This window comes from Chiloscyllium plagiosum, unplaced genomic scaffold (assembly GCF_037043375.1).
Source record: "Chiloscyllium plagiosum isolate Xiang-an unplaced genomic scaffold, Cpla_swu_hap1 HiC_scaffold_27, whole genome shotgun sequence".
Classification (NCBI taxonomy): domain Eukaryota; kingdom Metazoa; phylum Chordata; class Chondrichthyes; order Orectolobiformes; family Hemiscylliidae; genus Chiloscyllium; species Chiloscyllium plagiosum.
The window spans coordinates 45,180,982-45,203,802 of NW_028270165.1; the positions used below are offsets into that span (position 1 = coordinate 45,180,982).

The following is a 22,821-nucleotide window of genomic DNA, read 5'->3' on the forward strand; positions in this document are numbered from 1 at the left end:
GAATGGGCGTACAAAGGGGCCTCAGCGTCCTCCTACACCAGTCACTGCCAGTTGTCAGACAGGAGCAACAGGCAATCAGCAAGGCAATGGTACATTAGCAAGAAAAAATGAGTTCAGAAGTTAACCAACCTCTGGTACCTCTCCTGTGACTATTGATTTACAGATATCTCAGCAAGGGGCCCAGCAATCACTTCCCTAGCTTCCCACAGAGTTCTAGGGGCACCTGATAAGGTCCCAGGTATTTATCCACCTTTGTGTTTCGAGACATCCAGCACCACTACCTCTGTAATATGGATATTTTTCAAGATGTCACCATCTATTTCCCTACAGTCTATATCTTCCATAACCTTTTCCACAGGAAATACTGATGCAAAATACTCATTTAGTATCTCCCCCATTTTCTGCGGTTCCCCACACAATCCACCTTGCTGATCTTTGAGGTGCCCCATTCTCTCCCTAGTTACCCTCTTGTCCTTAATGTATTTGTAAAAACCCTTTTGATTCTCCTTCACCCGATTTTCCAAAGCTATCTCATGTCCCCTTTTTGACCTCCTGATTTCCCTCTTAAGTATACTTGTTTATACTTTGTACCTTTATACTTTTCTAAGAATTCACTCGATCTATCCTGTCTATACCTGACATATGCTTCCTTCATTTTTTGAATCAAACCCTCAATTTCTCTAGTCATCCAGCATTCCCTACACCTATCAGACTTTCCTTTCACACCAACAGGAATATACCATCTCTGGTCTCCTCATTATCTAATTTCTGAAGGCTTCCCATTTTCCAGCCGTCCCTTTTCCTGCTAACATCTGCCCTAATTAGCTTTTGAAAGTTCTTGCCTAATACTGTCAGAATTAGGCTTCCTCCAATTTAGAACTTCAACTTTTAGATCTGGTCTATCCTTTTGCCCTCCTGATTTCCCTCTTAAGTATACTTGTTTATACTTTGTACCTTTTATACTCTTCTAAGAGTATCCTTTTCCACCACTATTTTAAAACCTACAGAATTATGGTTGCTGACCCAAAGTGCTCCCCCACTGACACCTCTGTCACCTGCCTGCCTTATTTCCCAAGAGTAAGTCAAGTTTTCTAGTAGGTACATCCACATACTGAATCAGAAATTTTCTTGTACACACTTAAATTCCTCTCCAACGAAATCCTTAAACCTATGGCAGTCCTGGTCTATGTTTGGACAGTTAAATCCCCTACCATAACCATATAAGGGGAAATAAGGGTCTAAAACTGGGCACAATCCTCCAGGTCCGGCCTCAGCAATGCCATGTATAGTTGCAGCAACATTTCCTTACCTTTTGTATTCTATTCCTTTAGCTATCAAAGCCAACGTTGCATTCACTTTCTTTCTGATCTCCTGTACCTGCATGCTAGTTTTCTGTGATTCATTAATGAGGATACCCAGAACCCTCTGCACCAGAGCACCCCAAAGTCTCTCCCCATTTAGACAGTAGGTCACCTTCCTTTTTTTTGACCAAAATGCATGATCTCACACTTATCCACCTTAAACTCCATCTACCACATTTGGGCCCACTCTCCTAACCTATCTATATCCATTTGTAAGGTTCTTATTTCCTCATTGCAATTTACCGTCCCACCTATTTTTGTGTCATTTACAAATTTGGCAAAAGAGCCTTTTATCCCTGTATCCAAGTCGCTAATGTGGATTGTAAATAGCTGGGGTCCAAGGACCCTACCCTGTGGCACCTCACTAGTTACATCTTGCCGTCCAGAAAAAAAGCCATAGATTCGGACTGTCTGTCTTCTGCCGATCAGCCAGTCACCTATTGAAGCTGATAAATTACCCCTAATCCCATATGATCCCACCTGTGAAGTAACTTTTTGTGTGGCACTTTAGCAAATGCCTTCTGAAAGGCCAGATATATTACATCTACAGGATCACCGTTATCCTCTTTGCTTGTTACATCTTTGAAGAACTTAGTCAAATCTGATTTGCCCTTCATAAAACCATGATGGATGGGTTTTTGACTTTCAGACATTCTGATATTGCTTCCTTGATAATTGATTCTAACAACAGGTGTTCAACTAACTGGTCTGCAATTTTCCACATATTGCCTCCCTCCCTTTTTGAATACAGATGTTACATTAGCATTTTTCAAATCCACTGGAACCACAGATCTCGGAGTAGAAATGAGGCCATTCAGCCCATCTCCACCATGGATGACTGGTTTCTCAACCCCATTCTCCCACTTTCTCCCCATAACCTTTGATCACCTTGACAATCAACAACCTACCTATCTCAGTCTTAAATAAACTCAATGAATCTTTCTCACGTCGAGAAAACTTTGGAATATTATAACTAGTGAATCCACCATCTCCACCGCACTTCCTAATGTATTTTTAAGAAACGATGAACCTAGACTCCAAGGTCTCTTTGTTAAGCAATACTCCCAAAGACCTTATCATTATGTGTTCAAGTCCTGCTAAGATCAGCCTAAATTGCACAACTGCATGATGCATCTCGGGCCATAGTCTGGGGTGTGGATTACCAGGTGCTGGGGATTTGTAAACTTTTAATCCCATCAATTTCTCCAACACCATTTCCCTACGACTACTCAGTTCTTTCAGTTCTGCTCTCAATGGACCATGTGTTCCCCAACATTTTGGGGACGTTACTTGTGCCCTCCTTTTGTGATTATATAAGCAACATATGTGGTTAATTGGTCTGCCATCTTTGTTCCACATGAGAACTTTGCCTGTTTCTAATTGTAATTGTTTTCACCAATCCTTTTTTTTTCCCCCTTCACATACCCCATTTTCCCCTTTTAATCAATCCTTTTGTTGAAACCTGAACTGCTCCCAGTCTTCAGATTAGCTGCTTTTTTTAGCTAATTTGTATGCCACTTCTTTGGATCCAGTCCTGCCCTTAATATCCCTTGTTAGCGGTGGCTGGGCCACCTTTTGTTTTATTTTTCAGACAGGATGGAACAACTCTTGCAGTTGCTCCAGGTGCTATCTAAATGTTTGTCATTTCTTTCAATAATGTGCCCTCATTTGTTGCAGCCTGTTTGTGCCTGTAATTTCCTTGCTTTAGATTTAAGTCCCCAGTCTCAGTATCAACTCTGTTGCTCTCCATCGTAATGGAAAATTCTCACTCAGTTCTTCACTCTTCCGCAAGGGACCTCTCACAGCTACATTGCCAATTATTCCCTTCTCATGAAGGAATTAACATTTTGGAATTAAATTGCCATTGGCCAATAGAACCATTGTAATTTTTGGGAGATTGTGTGCAATTCGGGTCTCCCTCCTATTGGAAGGATGTTGTGAAGTTTGAAAGGGTTCAGAAAAGATTTACAATGATGTAGCCAGGGGGTTTGAGTGATAGCGAGAGGCCAAATAGACTGGGGCTATTTCCCCTTGCGCGCCGGAGGCTGAGAGGTGACCTTATAGACGTTTATAAAATCATGAGAGGCATGGATAGGGTAAATAGACAAGGCCTTTTCCTTGGGATGGGAGAGTCCAGAGCTAGAGGGTAACAGGTTCAGGGTGAGGGCTGTGGGATGGGGGTGCAGATTTAAAAGGGACCTTGGGCATCTTTTTCATTCAGAGGGTGGTGCTTGCAACGAATGAGCTACCAGAGAAAGTGGTGGAGGCTGGTACAATTACAGCATTTAAAAGGCCTCTGGATGGGTATATGAATTGGAAGTGTACAGAGAAATAGAAGCCAGGTGCCAGCAAACGGGGCGATATTAATTTGGGGTATCTGGTTGGCATGGACAAGTTGGACTGAGGGGACTGTTTCTGTGCTGTATATCTCTGACTCTGGCTTTCCACTAGACATTTGCCACGTCTGTAAGTTCAGTCTCTCTCTGGTGTCTGTGTCAAAGCCTTAATATCTCATTCCACTCCCACTTCCCAGGGATGTTAACCATTTCATGTCTGATTTTTTTTCTCAAGAAGTTGTATTGCAAGTTCAACCTGAATTTACACTTGTTTTACTCCCCAAAATCAGACCTGCTCACTCTCAGCAATATCCCAATGTTGTTGTGAAAGATATTAACTTTCAGGTGGAGTTATCCAAAATTCAGTGATGTCAGTCCTGACGTTTTTGCTTTTCTGCCCCTCTCAGATACTGAATCAGCACCTTCAGGAGAATTTGTTAGAGCAGAGTGAGAACAGAAGGGGAGAGAGTGTGGGATGGTGCTTTCAAATTTATTAAATAACAAAAGAAGAGAATGTTCAACGGCAAGTAAAATTCCTTGTTCTGAATTTCTACCCTGGACTGACAGTGACGACTTTTGTAATCTCTTTTAACAGAGTATTTGAAGATCTGAAGACGGAAGTTTCAACATCAGCAGATGAAGGGCTTATGCCCGAAACAGACTTTGCTGCTCCTCAGATGCTGCCTGACCTGCTGTGTTTTGCCAGTGCCGCACTTTCCGACTCTGACTATCCAGTGTCTGCAATCCTCACTTTGATGTCAATGTCTGACAGTCATTCAATCCATTGAGACCGCAACAATTTTCAACTATGGATTTATGAGAAGGAGCAAAGCCTTTGGTTCCTGCTTGAATGCGTTTTCAGTATCAGTGGGACTGGATGAGAGACCCTCCTATTGCAGCACGCTGAGTGTGCAGCCTGAAACAAATATACGGCCTGGAAAGAGGAATTCACAGCAGGCACACAATTTTGTGTGCAGCTGAAGCTTTAGCCATGAAGAAACCCAAGGAATCCCGCCCTGTGGAGAAACCGTGGAAGTGTGACAACTGCGGGAAAGGCTTCTGTTTCCCGTCTGTGTTGGAGACTTATCGGCGCAGTCACACGGGGGAGAGGCTGTTCACCTGCCCTGAGTGCGGGAAGGGCTTTACCCAGGCCTCTGCCCTGCTGAGGCACCAGTGGGTCCAAACGGGGGAGAGGCTGTTCACCTGCCCTGAGTGCGGGAAGGGCTTTACCCAGGCCTCTGCCCTGCTGAGGCACCAGTGGGTCCACACAGGGGAGAGGCCATTCAGCTGCCCATGTGTAGGAAGGGCTTTACCTGGGCTTCCAACCTACTGACCCACCAGCAGTTCCCCACAGAGGAGAGGCCCTTCCCATGCAACAAGTGCGGGAAGGTCTTCAGCCATTCCTCCGACAGGCTGAACCACAAGCGGGTCCACACTGGGGAGAGGCCCTTCAGTTGCCCCGAGTGTGGGAAGGCCTTCGGCGATTCCTCCAACTTGTTGAGACACCGATGGGTCCACACCAGGGAGGGGCCGTTCAACTGCTCTCACTGTGGGAAGGGCTTCACCCGCTCCTCCCACCTGCGGAGGCACCAGAGAGTTCATGTGCCATTGCAAGGGGATTGAAGGAGTGATGACAGAGTACTGTTATTGACTGGGTTATCAACCCAGTTCCGGAGACTCCCGAGTTCGAATCCCGCTGAGTCAGATGGCGGAATTGGAATTTGGTCAGAAATCTGTGGTTTAGAATCTAATGATGAAACCGTTTTCATGGGTGGGGGGAGCTGGAGAAAACCCCCATCTGATTCACTCATGTCCTTTTTAGGGAAGGAAACTGCCGTTGTGGGAAAGGATTCACTCAGTCAGGGCAGGAGAACGGCCTTTCCCCAGTGTGACTGCGCCGATGAGTCTCCAACACAGACGGGAAACAGGAGCCTTTCCCGCAGTTGCCACACTTCCACGGTTTCACCACAGGGCGGGACTCCTCTGGTTTCTTCGTGGCTAAAGCTTCAGATGCACACAAAATTGTGTACAGGCCCTTCCTGCTGTAAATTCCACTTTCCAGGCCGGTATATCTGTTTCAGGCTGCACACTCAGTATGCTGCAACAGTCGGGTCTCTCATCCAGTCCCACTGATACTGAAAACCAGCTGCATCCTTTACCCGGTCTGGCCTTTGCGTGACTCCAGACCCATAGCAGTGTGGTTGACTCTACACTGCCACCCCCAGCAAATGAGTGGGGAGAAATGTACTTGGATACAGGGTGTGGGTTGAAATTGCTGAGTGAGGCAATACAGGTTAAGGCTGTACCAAGGATCCAATTACAAAGGGACAGCTTGGTGCTGACCAATAGTAAAGAAAGTGGGGGGTGGGAGGAGTGTGAGCACTTGGGCCTTGAGCTGTTTAAAAGAAAAAGCTACATTCTCAACACGTTTTTGCTGGGGGGGATCTGCAGTTGTAACAAAGTTGGGTCGCAGTAAAGGTTACCTGAATTTACTGAAGAGCTCAGACTCTCATTGAATTGATTTATTGTCACGTGCGCCGCGATACAGTGAAAAGCTTTGTCTTGTGAGCAGTACAGGCAGATCAGAGTTAAGTAGCAAAGATATGTAAATAATAAATAAACAGCTGCAAAAACAAAAACACAGGTCCAGGTGAATGTTAAGAGTTTGAGAGTCCATTCAGTATTCTAACGACAGTGTGGTAGGAACTGTTTCAAAACTGGCTGGTGTATGTGTTCAGGTTTCTGTACTATCCACCCCGATGGTAGAGGTTGAAGAAAAACATTGCCAGGCTGTGATGGGTCTTTGAGAATGCTGGCGGCCTGTCCTTGACAGTGGGCCTGATAGATGGATTATATAGATGGGAGGTTGACCTTTGTAATTGTCTGGGCTAAGTTCACCACTCTGTATAATTGTTTCTGATTTTGAATGGTACAGTTGAAAGCTTTGACCTCCAAGAGGTTTTTGCGTTAAAGCTGCTCATTTCTTTCAGCCTCCTGCACTAAGTTTCCAATGTCATGTATCAGATGGAGCAGTGAATGACTAGCTAATATCATTTTAAATTGTAAATTTTTCAGGAGTGCGGTTACTGCGTCATTTCATCGGCATCGTAATGTTTACAGACAGCACCGGGAGGTATGGGCTATCTCCACTAGAAATGATGTGGTGGAGCCAGTGTTGGACTGGGGTAGACAAAGTTAAAAACACAACATCAGTTATAGTCCAATAGGTTTATTTAGCTTTCAGAGCGCTGCTCTTCATCAGGTAGCTGTAGAACTGGATCATAAGACACAATTTATAGCAAAAGATCACAGTGTCATGCAACTGATGGGATATATTGAACAAACCTAGAATGATAGTAAGTCTTTCATCTTTTAGAATGGGTTGCAGGTTTCCGTTCATTCATATATAAACCCCAGAACTACTTTAAGTCCCCATTCTCAAATGGTTTTATAAAGGTTTTATAAAAATAGGTGACATCTCAGCTCATATAATGCATGGAAGGTATGAGGTTCAAGTCTGTCTGTATCCCACTCTTGCTTGAATCAGACTGGTTCTATTTCCAAAGTAGGAATTTATAAAATATTACATGGAATAACTGCCTGCAGATTGTGCACTTTTTGAGCAAAATTGAATGTATCTGCAAATGCAAATTCACCCCATAGACTATTATCTGTGTGTGAGTGTGTATGTGTTTGCGTGTGTGCATGCTTGGTAAAGTGTGAGTGTGATTGGAGTATAAGTCTGTAAGAGGGTGAGTATTTTGGTTGGGGTGAGTGGTGCATATGTGTGTGTGTCTGAGAGACAGCATGTTTATGACAGAGTTGTGGATAAAAGCGAGGGGTTGCATTTTGCTAAAACAAGGGCAGGACTTGTACAGGTAATGGTAGGGCACTGGGTCGTGTTGTAGAACAGAGGGACATGGTGGCTTTCAGGTATATAGTTCTTGAAAGGTGCATTGCTGGGACACAGGATGGTTAAGGCGGCATTTAGCAGCATTGCCTTCATTGTTCACAACGTTGAGATAGGAGTTGGGACATCATGTTGAGGATATCCAGGATGTTGGTGAAGCCACTTTGGGTACTGAGTACAGTTCTGGTCGCCGTGTAATAGGAAGAATACTTAGGAATAATAGGAAGAATGGAGGGGGTTTGGAAAACGTTTTCTAGGATGTTGCCAGTACTGGAGGGATTGAGTTATAAGGAGAGACTGGGATTTTTTTCAGTGGAGCGCAGGAGGTTGAGGGGTGACCTTATTGAGACTTAGAAAATCATGAGTGGTGTCAGTAAGACAAATAGCAAAAATAGCGACGAGCATGTACGGTTACATCAAGCTACAGGAGAACACAATTGTGGCTCTACTCTTTTTTTTTTCTCTGTTGGCATTTGACCACTTAAAATCTGTCAGTAACAGCAGCAGCTGCAGAGCATACTGCACATGCTCCTCGGTGTCAGCAAGGTCTGTGCGGGTTAGCCGGTGTCAGCAAAAACTGCATGCTCATCGCTGTCCCCGGAAACGGTTCGCGACCTTCATGGACCAAAGGAGAGCATTGGCGGACTGGAAGGAAACTTTTCCTTCTGCCAATCAGAGCCCCCCTACTGTCTGAATGTGGAAGGTGGACCATGTCCTTCTGAAGCTGCTGCTGTTCCTCTCTCTCTAAATGAAGATTGAGCTTCACCCCAGACTAACTTCCTTCCTTTGTCCAACATCTGTGAGTATGGCACTCTTTTCTCACCCTCTTCTTCCATTTATTTTTCATTTGGGGCTTCAATTGTTGACTTGCAGCAACTGAAACGGAAGAGAGTGAATCGGGGGGGGGGAGGGGCAGACTCTGGAAATGTTGGAGAAATGACTACTGCAGATGCTGAAGATCAGAGTCGAGAGTGTGGTGTTGGAAAAGCACAACAGGTCAGGCAGCATCAAAGGAGGGTATGAAGGAATGGAGACTTTCAGCTTCTGCAGAATGAGAGAAAAAGAGTTCACTATAAATTAGAATTGATCAGATAGGCCAATGGGAGATGGAGTTGAATTTAGAGAAATACATTTTGGTCAAGCAATCCAGGCAGGACTGACTGGGGAGTGTTGCAGAATAAAGAGACCTTGGAGTGCAGGTTCATACTTCATTGAAAATGGAGTGTCGGGTAGACAGAATAGTGAAGGCAGTGTTTGGTATGCTTTCCATTATTGGTCACAGCATTGAGTATGGGAGGTCACGTTGTGGCTGTGCTGGACATTGGTTAAGCCACATTTGGAATGCTACATCCATTTCTTGTCTCCTTTCTATCGGAAAGATGTTGTGAAACTTTGAAAAGGATCAGAAAAGATTTACAAGGCTGTTGCCAGAGTTGGAGGGTTTCAGCTACAAGGAGAGGCTGAGTTAGCCAGGGATATTTTCTCTGCAGGGTCAGAGGCTGAGGATAAATAGACAAGGTCGTTTCCCTGGAGTCAGTGGCGGGGTTGGGGGGGGGGTGGGGGGAGGGGAATAGAGACGTAGGTTTTCAGTGAGAGGGGAAAGATATGAGCTCTGAGGGGCAATTTTTCCACGCAGAGTGTGGTGCATTTAAGGAGTAAGCTGCCAGAGGAAGTGGTGGACACTCGTACAATTGCAACATTTAAAAGGCATCTGGATGGGTTTATGAATAGGAAGGGTTTGGAGGGATATGGGTCAGGTGCTGGCAAGTGGGACTAGATTGGGTTAGGATATCTGCTCCGCATGGACAGGTTCGAGTGAAGGGTCTGTTTCTATGCTGTACATCTATGACTCTGTCTATTTGATTACAGATGCTGTTCCTCTCTCTGAATGAAGATTGAGCTTCACCCCAGACTGCAACTTTCTTCCTCTGTCCAACATCTGTGAGTAAAATACTCTCTTTTCTCACCCACTTTTTCAATTTATTTTTTCATTCTGGGGTTCAATTGTTGACTTGCAGCAACTGAATGGAAAGGGAGTGAATCCAAGGAGGGGACAGACTCTGGAACAGTTGGTCCAGGTCTGTGTCTCGATTGACAATATAGACAGTCAGGAGGCTGGAAGAACACAGCAAGCCAGGCAGCATCAGGAGGTGGAGATGTCGACGTTTCAGGTGTAATCCTTCTTCCGGATGGGGGATGGGTGTAGAACAAGATGCAGATAATGGGGCGCCGGGGGCAAGGTGTTGAAGTGGGGATTGGTGAAGACAGAGGGGACGACCTGATGGTCGATGGGAGGAAGGAATCTGGTTGGTGGCAGGGAAGAGTGAATGAGAGGGGCAGAGGCCGTGAAGGGAGTTGGGGGATGGGAGGGGAGAAATTAGACAATTTCAGGTGGAAGATGAGGTGTTGTTCCTCCAATTTGTGGATTGGATCGTTGTGGCAATGAAGGAGGCCAAAGCTGGTCATGTCAGAAAGGGAGAGGGAACAGGAATTAAAATGGGTGGTGACTGGGACATCTGGCCAGCCTCTGCAGACCCTCTTGCCCTTCCTTGTTTTAGCAAAATGCAACCCCTGGCTTTTATCCACACCTCTCTTATGCACATCGTCTCTGACACACGCACATCCCCAATACTCACCCTCGCACAGGCTGATACACCATAACACTCACTTCACCAAGCAAGCACACATGCAAAAACACACTCACGCACAAACTCACATGGAGACACCTGTGCTGCCCTGCATAGTTTGCAGAAATCTCTTCTCTCCAGAGAATCCCCACAGTGTGGAAGCAGGTTACTTGACCCAACGAGTCCATCCGACCCTCCAGAAAGTAACCCCCTACCCCCATTTCTCTACATTCACCCCTGACTAATGCACCTAACCTGGACATCCCTGGGCACTATGGGTAATTTGAGCATGGCCAATCCACCCTAACCTGGACAAAGTTAAAAATCACATAATATATTGGGTGTGGGCGTTTGCACTCCCTTTTTGATTTTCTTAAAAACCTCCTCCTCTGCTTTTGGTTGCACTTCAGTCCCACGCTCCTGATCTTCGGGCACCCGGTACGGAGGAGGGAGGGCAGGTCTGAAGACCTCCTCGTAGGTCTGCTCCTGGGCCATCAACAGGTCCAGGCAGCGGGCCGTGGTGGGGGTCGTTAGGGCCGACTGCCTGCCCCTCTTCCGCGGTTACGTTAGAGTCCGGGTGTCCTTGGAGAAGGAGCACGCGGTGTCCACCAACACCCTGGAGTTGTTCAGGGAGAGGTGGGCGCCGCAGGGAGTGGAGTGCATTATTTCCCCCTCCAACTCTATTTTGATTTAATCCCTAGCCTCCCCTTCACTGTTTTGATCACACAGCGCTTCCCTTTGATGTGAAGGGCACTGCTTGTCACTGGCCACTCGGGTGTTTTCCTATCTTCCTGGTGGTGGAAATTGAATAAAGATTCGTTCACTTTGTGTCTTTCACTGTGTCTCATACCTGCACACACACACCATGGGTGCTGGGGAACAAAATAAGCACTACCGCGGTTAGGCGGTAGTGTGGGGGTTAAAAAAAAACGGAGTAAAAAAAAATAAACAGGAGTAAAAAAAAAATCACATAACACCAAGGTATTTGGAAGCACTGGCTTTTGGCACGAAACTCTTTCATCAGGTGGTTGTGGAGAATAAGATCATAAGGGACAGAATTTATGGAAAAACATTGCAGTGTCCTGCCACTGAAATTATATATTGAATAAACCTGGATTGTTAAGTCTTCCATCTTTTCAAATGGGTTGCAGGCCTCATTAATATGTAAATCTCCAACTTCCTGTAAGGCACTTCTCAACATAACTTAAGGTTTTGTAACAAAAGATGACATCTCAGCTCAGACAAAGCATTAAATGTGTGAGGTCAGAGTCCAAACCTTGTTCTATTTCCAAAGTCAAATTTACAAAATATTATATGTATTGACTGTCTGCAGATTGTGCATCTTTAAGCAAAATAGAATGTATCTGCAAATAAAAATTCACCCCCATGGACTTGTGTGTACGTGCGCGTGAGAGAGAGAAAGTCTACTTCCGTGCTGTACGTGTCTATCTCTATTTGATAAGATGCTTCATTTCTGGTGTAAATATTGTAAATCATAGCTGGGTACTAACAGTTAGATGTAAGGGTGAGAGGATCCTCAAGTTGGGCACAATCAGAATCCTGGGAGAGTCCTATTTCTGGTTTGATTCCTAATGAACAGACATTAAGCACTAGCACCTATTTGTTTCTCATGTTTCATTTTTCTTGTTTGATTCTCTGCTATGACTACACTTTTGTGTCTGGTTGGTTGGGCGACTGGGAGATTGTGCATTGGGCTTTGATTGACTGACTGACTGAATATTTTATTGTTCCAGAAGGTGTAAAAAGAGGGAGTGGGGATCAAAGCTTCAGCAGAAATCCAGTAGAGCTGAGAATAGACTGACATCTTATTCTGTGGGAACAGGGAGATCAGAGGACAGAGAAATGAGGACCTGAAATCAGACCAGACACCAGACTACCCTGTGGTCTGTGCTTTGATTAGCAGTGGCAACCCTCTACCTTTACCTAGCTTCCCATTTGACTACCACCTCGATGTTCAGGATCCAGTCCTTGTCATCCTGAAGCCATGTTTCTGTAAGGAGTCTCAGATCATAATTATTCTCTTCAATGTGTGCAGACAATTCATTTACTTTTGTTACAGTGCAGCACACATGCAGACACACCACTTTTTGTTTCCATTTTTGTGACCTTCAGAATCCTGTTTTGATTGCTGGTATATTTACTCTCCTTGTCCCTTTCTATCATTCTCTGATGTTAATTTCCCACATCACTACATTGCTCACCAGCCTTGATTTGGATTGACCAGGCAAAACTGCTCATCATGTCCAGGGATATGCAGGTTAGGTGGGTTAGCCATGGGAAATGCAGGGTTATTGTTTCATAGTAATAGAAGCAGGAATAGGCCATTTGGCCCATCCAGCCTGCTCCGCCATTCATTAAAATAATGGTAAAACTATCTATCGTCTCAGCTCCTCCTCCCTGCATTATCCCAACTATCCTTAATTAACCTACCATGCAAAAACCTAACCAACTGTCTTCAATATACTTAATGAGGCTGTCTCCACTGCTTCCTTGGGCAGAGAATTCCATAGATTGACTACTATCCGGGAAAAATAGTTCCTCCTCATCTCTGTCCGAAATCCAGTCCTCAGGATTCTGATTGTGCCCAACTTGAGGATCCTCTCACCCTTACATCTAACTGTTAGTACCCAGCTATGATTTACAATATTTACACCAGAAATGAAGCATCTTATCAAATAGAGATAGACACGTACAGCACGGAAGTAGACTTTCTCTCTCTCACGTGCACGTGCACACAAGTCCATGGGGGTGAATTTTTATTTGCAGATACATTCTATTTTGCTTAAAGATGCACAATCTGCAGACAGTCAATACATGTAATATTTTGTAAATTATGTGGCCTCGTCTCATCCACCAGCAGAAATGTCTGGATAGGGCAGGGTTTCATCCCGACAGTGCAGTGAATTTCCACTTTCCACCAAAGTCCCGTACATAACTGGATATTAATCTACCTACATCTAGGTGGATAGGCTGGGACTTTTCTCACTGGAGCACAGGAGGTTGAGAGGTAACCTTAGAGATTTATAAAATCATGAGGGGGGGAGATGAGGTGAATGGTGGGTGTCATTCCCCACGGGCGGGGATTTTAAGAATAGAGAGCAAACTTTGAAGGTTAGAGGAGAAAGATTTTAAAAAGACTTGAGGAGCAGCATTATTTTTTAAAGAGTGGTTTGTGTGTGGAATGAACATCCCGACACAGTGGTGGATGCAGGTACAGTAACAACATTTAAAAGACATTTGGATAAGTACATGAAGAGGAAAAGTTCAGAGGGATATGGGCCAAACACAGGCAGGTATGACTAGTTCAGTTTGAGAACATAGTCAGCATGGATTAGTTGGACTGAAGGGTCTGTTTCTATGCTGTATGACTCTGTAACAGTTCTGTACTGGTCTTAAAAGCCATTTTCTCACCTTCCCCCATAAACATCCTCCTCTTTGTTGTTCAAAAATCAGATGAACTCAGCCTTGAATATATTCAATGATCCCCTAACTGCAGGCAGGCATCCCCACTTCTGAACTCATTTCCACTTGCTAATATACCACTTGCATTGCTCGCTGCACCTGACAACTGGCATTGACTGTTGTAGAAGGACGCTGAGGCCCCTTTGTACATCCACACGTCATTCCTGATGAAGGGCCCGTGCCCGAAACGTCAACTCTCCTGCTCATCGAATGTTGACTGAGCATTTCCCGCATCACACTTTCCGACTCTGATCTCCAGCATCTGCTGTCCTCACTTTCTCCATATCCCAATCTGTTACCATTTAAACAATGCATCTCTTTTCTGCTTTTTTTAAACACAGCAAAGGCTCTAACTTCACATTGGGGTACTGTATTTGCCATGTGTTTGCCAATTGTGGTCTTCGGGAGACAGAGGGTAAACGTGGGGAACGGTTCGCTGAGTGTCACAGCTGGGTCTGCATAGGCCGACCGGACCTCCCAATCACCACCCATTTTAATTCCCCTTCCCACTCCCTTTCTGACATGACCATCTTAGGCCGCCTCCATTGCCACAACAAACCAAACCACAAATTGGAGGAACATCACAGCATTTTCCATCTGGGCAGCCAACACTGAGTTCTCCAATTTAAAATAACCTCCTTCCCCACTCCTCAAATCCCTTCCCAGGCTCTTCCCCACCCCCACCCCCACCCCTCCCTGCCCCCAACCAGGTTCCTCCCTCCCGGTGACCAACCAGTTTGTACCCTCTACTTGTCTCCACCTATCCCCAATTCACCACCCTGCTCCCAGCACACCCTTGTTCTGCAGCTCTCCCAACACCCACCCCCAGTCCTGAACAAGGGTGACACCCAAAGCAAGGAACATGCGCAATGCTTGTTGACACAGAGGAACGTATGCAATATGCTCAGTGGTGATGCTGGCATTATTGACAGATTTTGAAGTGTCCAAATGCCAATAGGAAAAAAAGGTAGAACCACATCTTTTTTCCCCATCTGGCTCGATATTTTGTGGCTTTTGCATCTTGTCTGGCTGCTCAACTTTCTTATGTCTTTTCCCTAGTGTAGGGGCTGAAGGTCTGCACTAGAGGGCCTAGGTTCAGGGTGAGAGCAGAAAGATATAAAAGGTATTTAAGGGTCAACGTTTCCATGCAGAGGGTGGTGCGTGAATGGAATGAGCTGCCCGAGGAAGTGGTGGAGGCTGCTACAATTAAAGCACTTAAAAGGTCTCTGGATGGGTAGACGTATAGGAAGGGCTTAGAGGCAGATGAGCCAAGTGCTGGCAAGTGGGACTGGATTAATTTAGGATATCTGGTTGGCATGGACGGGTTGGACCGAAGGGTCTGTTTCCGTGCTGTACATCTCTACTATTCTAAATAATAAAATGTATACTTTGACAAATTACAAACTATATCCATGTTAATAAGGCTCAGTACATCACACACTTCACTAACCATTCTCAACAGGTCCTGCCCCTTCAATGACTGAGGAACATCCGCCTCCAGAATGCTCACTGGCTCCTGGCTGCTGTACAGCCGGCCGGTGTGGCCGTGACACAGCAGCTGCGCCAGGAAGGCGGCGGTGCCCAGTGACGGGTGTCTGTCCTGGGCCGCACGGCGCCATTTTCCTAACGGCCGCCCTCCCGCCGCTGCCCCGCTCGAGCGCCTTCTCCTCCCAACCGCCTTCGCCCCCGCGTGACGTCTGCACAGGGGGATGGGCGGGGCCGGGGGAGCCTCACCGTCACCAAGCAACAGCCACCTCGCGCTACAACTGCTGCTACCTGAAGCGGGAAATCTGCATTTTAAAAGGGACATGGACATTTAACGGGCTATATCTGCAAATAGATTGAAATGGACAAAATTACATTCAAAGGGATGTAGGCACATTCAAAGGGATATCTTAATATGCAAAATGACACAGTCATATCAAAATGAATCTACATTTCGAAGTGACGTTGCCCTATTTATAAATAGAAATGACCCTTTAAGAGACAGTCATATCTAAAGGGGTAAAGATACATTATCGAGGAGCAAGATTGCGCTTAGAGGAACACAACACATTTAAAGGCTAAACTACATTTGAAGGGGCATTTTTATATTTAAAAAAACACATTGAGTGCGAGCAGCAGCAAAGGTAAGACAGTTTGTTTTAAAATTACTTACCGGTAGCGGGGCAGCGGTGTTTTTTTTTTCTCTTCACAGAAAGAGCGGGAGCAGCAGGGGGATGTGACGAAGATCAGACAGGCAGCCGGGTAGGTTTTTTTTCCCTTTAAAAGCGCGCAGGAGAGGGGGTCATAGATCGGAGTTTTAGGGAAGTAGTAACTCCAAAGATGGCAGGTAGATTGGTGACAGTGAGGGGGACTGGGAGGAAGCAGCCAGTGCAGGGACCCCCTGCGGCCGTTCCCCTCAAGAACAAGTACACCATTTTGGATACTTGTGGGGGGGGGGACTTACCAGGGGTAAGCAATGGGGTTCAGGCCTCTGGCATGGAGCCTGTCCCCCTTACTCCGAAGGGAAGGGTGGAGAAGAGCAGAGCAATAGTTCGGGGCACAGACAGGCGGTTCTGTGGGAACGAGAGAGACTCACGTTTGGTATGTTGCCTCCCAGGTGCAAGGGTACGTGATGTCTCTGATCGTGTTTTCCGGGTCCTTAAGGGGGAGGGGGAGCAGCCCGAAGTCGTGGTCCACATTGGCACCAATGACATAGGTAGGAGGAGCACTGAGGATATTAGGCAGGCTTTCAGGGAGCTAGGTTGGAAGCTCAAAGTTAGAACGAACAGAGTTGTTGTCTCTGGTTTATTACCCGTGCCACGTGATAGAGAGTCGAGAAATAAGGAGAGAGAACAGTTCAATGCATGGCTGGAGGGATTCCGGTATTTGGATAACTGGGGTTCTTTCTGGGGAAGGTGGGACTTCTATAAACAGGATGGTCTACACCTGGACCTGAGGGGCACCAGTATCCTTGGTGGGAGGTTTGCTCGTGCTCTTGGGGGGGGGGGGGGTTTAAACTAACTATGCAGGGGCATGGGAACCCAGACTGTAGCTTTAGGGTGCAGGACCTGGAGAGTAGGGAGGTTAGGAACATGGCATCAATTTCAAAGGAGGGTGCCTGTAAACAGGAAAGTGGCTTGAAGTGTGTATACTTCAATGCAAGAAGTATATGAAATAAGGTGGGTGAACTTGCAGTGTGGGTTGGTACCTGGGACTTCGATGTTGTGGCTATTACGGAGACATGGGTAGAACAGGGACAGGATTGGCTGTTGCAGGTTCCAGGGTTTAAATGTTTTAGTAGGGTCAGAGGTGGGGGTAAAAGAGGGGGAGGTGTGGCATTGCTTGTCAAAGATAATATTACAGCTGTGGAAAGGACGATGGATGAAGACTCGCCATCTGAGGTAGTTTGGGCTGAGGTTAGGAATTGGAAAGGTGAGGTCACCCTGTTAGGAGTTTTTTACAGGCCTCCTAATAGTCCGAGAAACGTAGAAGAAAGGATTGCGAGGATGATTCAAGAGAAGAGTGAAAGTAATAGGGTGGTTGTTATGGGGGACTTTAACTTTCCTGATATTGATTGGGAAAGCTATAGCTCAAGTTCGTTAGATGGGTCAGTGTTTGTCCAATGTGTGCAGGAGGGTTTCCTGACACAATATGTAGATAGGCCAACAAGAGGTGAGGCCATACTGGATTTGGTTCTGGGTAATAAACCAGGCCAGGTGTTAGAATTATAGGTAGGTGAGCACTTTGGGGACAGTGACCACAATTCGGTGACTTTTACTCTAGTGATGGAGAGGGAAAAGTGTGCATGACAGGGCAAGAGTTATAGCTGGGGGCAGGGAAATTATGATGCGGTGAGGCATGACTTAGGATGTGTGGCTTGGAAAAGTAAGCTTCAAGGCAAGGGCGTATTTGATATGTGGAGCTTGTTCAAGGAGCAACTATTGAGTGTCCTTGATAAGTATGTACCCGTCAGGCAGGGAGGAAAGGGTCGTGTGAGGGAGCCGTGGTTTAATAAGGAATTGGAATCCCTTGTTAAATGGAAGAGGGCGGCCTATGTAAAGATGAGGCGTGAAGGTTCAATTGGGGCGATTGAGAGTTATAAGGTAGCCAGGAAGGACCTGAAGAGAGAGCTAAGAGCAGCAAGGAGGGGACATGAAAGGTCCTTAGTTGGTAGGATTAGGGAAAACCCTAAGGCTTTCTATAGGTTTGTCAGGAATAAAAGAATGACTAGGGTAGGAATAGGTCCAGTCAAGGATAATAGTGGGAAGTTGCGTGTGGAGGCTGAAGAGATTGGGGAGACACTGAATGAATACTTTATCAGTATTCAATCAGGAACAGGACATTGTTGTCAATGAGAATACTGAGTCACAATTAAGTAGAATGGATGGCTTTGAGGTATGTAGAGAAGAGGTGTTGGAAATTCTGGAAAGGGTGAAAATAGATAAGTCCCCTGGGCCTGATGGCATTTATCCTAGGATTCTCTGGGAAGCAAGGGAGGAGATTGCAGAGCCATTGGCCTTGATTTTTATGTCCTCGTTGTCTACAGGAATAGTGCCAGAAGACTGGAGGATAGCAAATGTGGTTCCCTTGTTCAAGAAGGGGAGTAGGGATAACCCTAGTAACTATAGGCCGGTGAGTCTCACTTCTGTTGTGGGCAAAATCTTAGAGAGAATTGTAAGGGATAGGATTTATGAACATCTGGATAGGAATAATGTGATCAAGGATAGTCAGCATGGTTTTGTGAAGGGCAGGTCGTGCCTCACAAACCTTATTGAATTCTTTGAGAAGGTGACTAAGGAGGTGGACGAGGGGAAAGCAGTAGATGTGGTGTATATGGATTTTAGTAAGGCATTTGATAAGGTAGACTACTGCAAAAAATACGGAGGTATGGCATTGAGGGTGAGTTGGAGGTTTGGATTAGGAATTGGCTGGCTGGAAGAAGACAGAAGGTAATAGTTGATGGCAAAGGTTCATCTTGGAGTGCCGTCACTAGCTGTGTTCCGCAAGGATCTGTTTTGGGACCATTGCTGTTTGTCATTTTTATAAATGGCCTGGAGGAGGGGTTAGAAGGTTGGGTGAGCAAGTTTGCGGATGATACGAAAGTCGGTGGAGTTGTAGACAGTGAGGAAGGATGTGGCAGGTTACAGCGGGATATAGATAAGCTGCAGAACTGGGCAGAAAGTTGGCAAATGGAGTTCAATGTAGCCAAGTGTGAGGTGATTCACTTTGGGAAGAGTAACAAGAAGATGGGGTACTGGGCTAATGGTCGGACACTTGGTAGTGTGGATGAGCAGAGGGATCTTGGTGTCCATGTACACAGATCTTTGAAAGTTGCCACCCAGGTAAATAGTGCGGTGAAGAAGGCATATGGCGTACTGGCTTTTATTGGTAGAGGAATTGAGTTCCGGAGTACTGAGGTCATGTTGCAGTTGTATAAGACTCTGGTCCGGCCGCATCTGGAGTATTGTGTGCAGTTTTGGTCGCCATACTATAGGAAGGATGTGGAGGCACTGGAACGGGTGCAAAGGAGGTTTACCAGGATGTTGCCTGGTATGGTAGAAAGATCGTATGAGGAAAGGCTGAGGCACTTGGGGTTGTTTTCATTGGAGAAAAGAAGGTTTAGGGGTGACTTGATAGAGGTGTACAAGATGATTAGGGGTTTAGATAGGGTCGACAGTGAGAATCCTTTTCCACGTATGGAGTCAGCTATTACAAGGGGGCATAGCTTTAAATTAAGGGGGGGGTAGGTATAGGACAGATGTTAGGGGTAGGTTCTTTACTCAGCGAGTCGTGAGTTCATGGCATGCCCTGCCAGTAGCAGTGGTGGACTCTCCCTCATTATGGGCATTTAAGCGGGCATTGGATAGGCATATGGAGGATAGTGGGCTAGTGTAGGTTAGGTGGGCTTGGATCGGCGCAACATCGAGGGCCGAAGGGCCTGTACTGCGCTGTATTCTTCTATGTTCTATGAAATCTCATGATTAAAAGTACATGGTAATATTTAAAAAGCGTGACCATGTTCGAAATAGTGCAGCCTCTTTTTCAGCAAAGGGATTTGGGCTGGGGGGGGGGTGAGATTTAATTTTTAAGAAAATAAGCTAGTTATTACGATTTGGAATGATCTTGAAGGGATGATGGCAGCAGTAAGTGGCAAACGTTAATACAAAATTCTTGAAAAGAAAATGATTCGAGATATATGCGGATGCAGGAAAATAATTCAACAAAAGAGCCATTACAAATTTATGGAGCAAACAATATCTTTTTGAGAGATATAAATGGGAGCATCAATATTTAAGTAGGAATTCCAATTTTTGTTCTCCTCCCAAAAATCTGTCTTGTCAGGGTGCAGTGTAAGCCAGTACAATTTGTTATGCCACAGTAGGCCTTGCAACTCAACCTCACTGTGTCTTCACCCAATATTCATATGGGTGCTTAGCAGTCAAGTTTTCAAGGGAAAGAGGGGATGATGAAAAATACTGGCTCTGCCAGTGATACTCACATTCCATGAACAAATAAGTGCTGCACACTGCATGTGTCAGAATTAAATGATCAGAAAAATTCTGAACTCACTAACAGTTTGTGCACAATGCCGTTATTTCTACTTATTCTTATTATTTTGATTGCGATTTAGTCTGTACCAAATTAAGAGCAGCCTTGGTTTACGTTTCATTGGCAATTCTACATGTTGACTTTCTATTATCACAATCTCTTTGACATTCTTATATGTATTTAAATTAATCTTCAGATTGTTCACAACTGAATGACATTACCAGACCGAAAATTCACAGCTTAAAAAATGTTTTGGCATTTGATGAAGTTATTTGGGCAATAGCAATAGCAAATGAAATATCAAAGAAATACAAAGTTATGAGGAGGGTTACATATCTTGTTTAACCAAATGCAATGGCAGTGCAGAGAATTTCAGAAATGCGCAATAAATATTCACAGTGTACCCCTTAATCAACTCATTCAAGAATTTCAAATTGTGTTTGAGGCAATTCAATGGCAAATGGCAACATTTGTTTGTTAATACACTCACCATAAATTGTGAATATGATTTTGATAAAAATAATCTATGTTAATCCCAAATGGAGCAATTAAGTGCAAAGTTACTTTCAACCATTCAATAAAACACTGCAAATTTTATTTCATATGAAAATACAATTATTTTATAAAATCTTTACAAAGGAAATATATTAAACAAAACAGCTTTCCCGGGTGTCAATACTTACAGCTATTATTTGGCAATCAACCAACTAATTGAAATAATTTCAGAATAAATTAGCTGTTTCATTATTATACATTGAGATATTTTAATTAAAATATCTCAATGCATAATAATGAAACAGCTAATTTATTTTAATTAAAATATCTCAAAGGAAATCTTTAATACAAAGCAAAGTTAGATAAAATACAAAAGTATCTTGCAGAATTCACTTCAAATCGTATCTGTTGAATCACAAAAAGATGATGCTCAATGTACCAAATGATGGACAATCACTGGTAATGATGGAAAAACATTGTAAAGAATGTATATATCTCAATTATATCTTAAATGAATATTTACTCTGCCTTGGAAAACAACAACTGAAAATTTGTTTTGACAAATTGAAAACTACAATAGCAAAGCTTTAGAAAATCCTCCACTGAGCCAAATCTTGAATAAAAGTTTTATTCAGGAAATCCTTTAGAGATTTCAGGCTTCTCCAGCTTCAATTAGCTGAAGAAGAAACAAATGCATCTGGTTGGAGACATGAATAGAAAAGAATCAGAGGGCTATGGACCAAATGCTGGCAAATGGGTCACTAGATTAATTTAGGATATTTGGTTGTCTGGACTGAAGGGTTTGCTTCTGTGCTCTACAACTCTATGACTCTATTTCTACATAGTCAGAATCAATTTCACAAAACTAGGATTAGGCCATTCATCCTTTACAGCCTGTCTTGGGCTGTGGCCTAACTACGCACGTTTCAATGCAAGTTTCAGAAAGACTTCAGCAGCTCTTTTCAAAAAGTGAACATGCTTTCAGACTTTAACAATGTTTCTGAATATATCAATGTAACTATTCTCAATGTTAAAGATCAGCCATTTCAGAATGTCATTTAAACGTAGAGCTTTTCTAACAATAGGTGTGAATTCTGTGTGTCCCAATATCGAGTCAGACTGACATTGTTGTTCGAAAAGCTCTGCATTTAAATGACATTCTTGAAGGTAATTTAAAACAAGTTCTGGGATTAACGTACCAAAGAAGCCCATTCTAAAATATGAAAGATTTAATCTAAAATTGTTCCGTGAAGGACTCCTTTGGCTATAAATTCTGTGATCACTATCTACTGTCCATGACCACCTGATGAAAGAGCAGCACCCTGAAATGGAGTGATCAGTAACAATGTCTCATTTGGATCACCCAAGGTTAGAAATGGAAGCATATCTCTTCAAGGTTACAGTTTGATTTGCCCTTTCAATGTTCTTGAAATTTAAGGGGTTCCATTGTAGTGTTCAATTCTGATCCATTAAAATCAGAATCCAGTCTCATCGGAGTGCAGAACCAACTCAACTGACGGAACAAACAAAACAACTTTTCGGTTTGCTTTTTAGATGTGACATCTTCTCTCCCTCCCTCTCTGGTGACCCAACAGGACTACCAGAGCTGGAAGTACCATTCTTGAAATACGATTGCTAACCTACAGTTTTCTTTTAAGGATTTAAAAGCTGCTAGCCTGATCTCGCACAAAGCACAAAAACAGACTGTTCACCCGTGCCTGCGCAGAGGAGAAATTTCAGGAGGAACAGATCACAAAATAACAACTGTTACCAGTCCCACAACACGTGTTTCCTTGGACAAAGTTAAAAATCTCACAACACCAGGTTATAAACCAACAGATTTATTTGGAAACACTAACATTTGGAGCACCGCTCTTTTATCAGGTTGGTTGTGGAGAATGAGATAATGATCATGGAATTTATAGCCAAAGGAGTCCAGTGTCATGGAGATGTGATATATTAAACAATTTTAGATTAAATCTTTCATCTTTTAGAATGGGTTTCTGCTCTTTGGCATGTTAATTCCAGAACTTGTTTTTAATTACCTTCTCAAGAAAGTCATTCAAATGCAGAGC

At 44.4% G+C, this 22,821-nt stretch overlaps 1 protein-coding gene across 1 annotated transcript in view; it reads left to right on the top strand.

Moving 5' to 3' along the window:
* The first annotated feature begins 4,688 nt into the window (after window positions 1-4,688).
* Window positions 4,689-22,821, top strand: part of LOC148143854 (uncharacterized) — a 69,831-nt gene continuing 51,698 nt past the window's right edge. Inside the window, 3 exon segments of the mRNA XM_087975275.1 lie at window positions 4,689-4,975; window positions 5,059-5,299; window positions 15,930-15,938. Coding sequence (XP_087831401.1) covers window positions 4,689-4,975; window positions 5,059-5,299; window positions 15,930-15,938 — 537 coding nt within the window.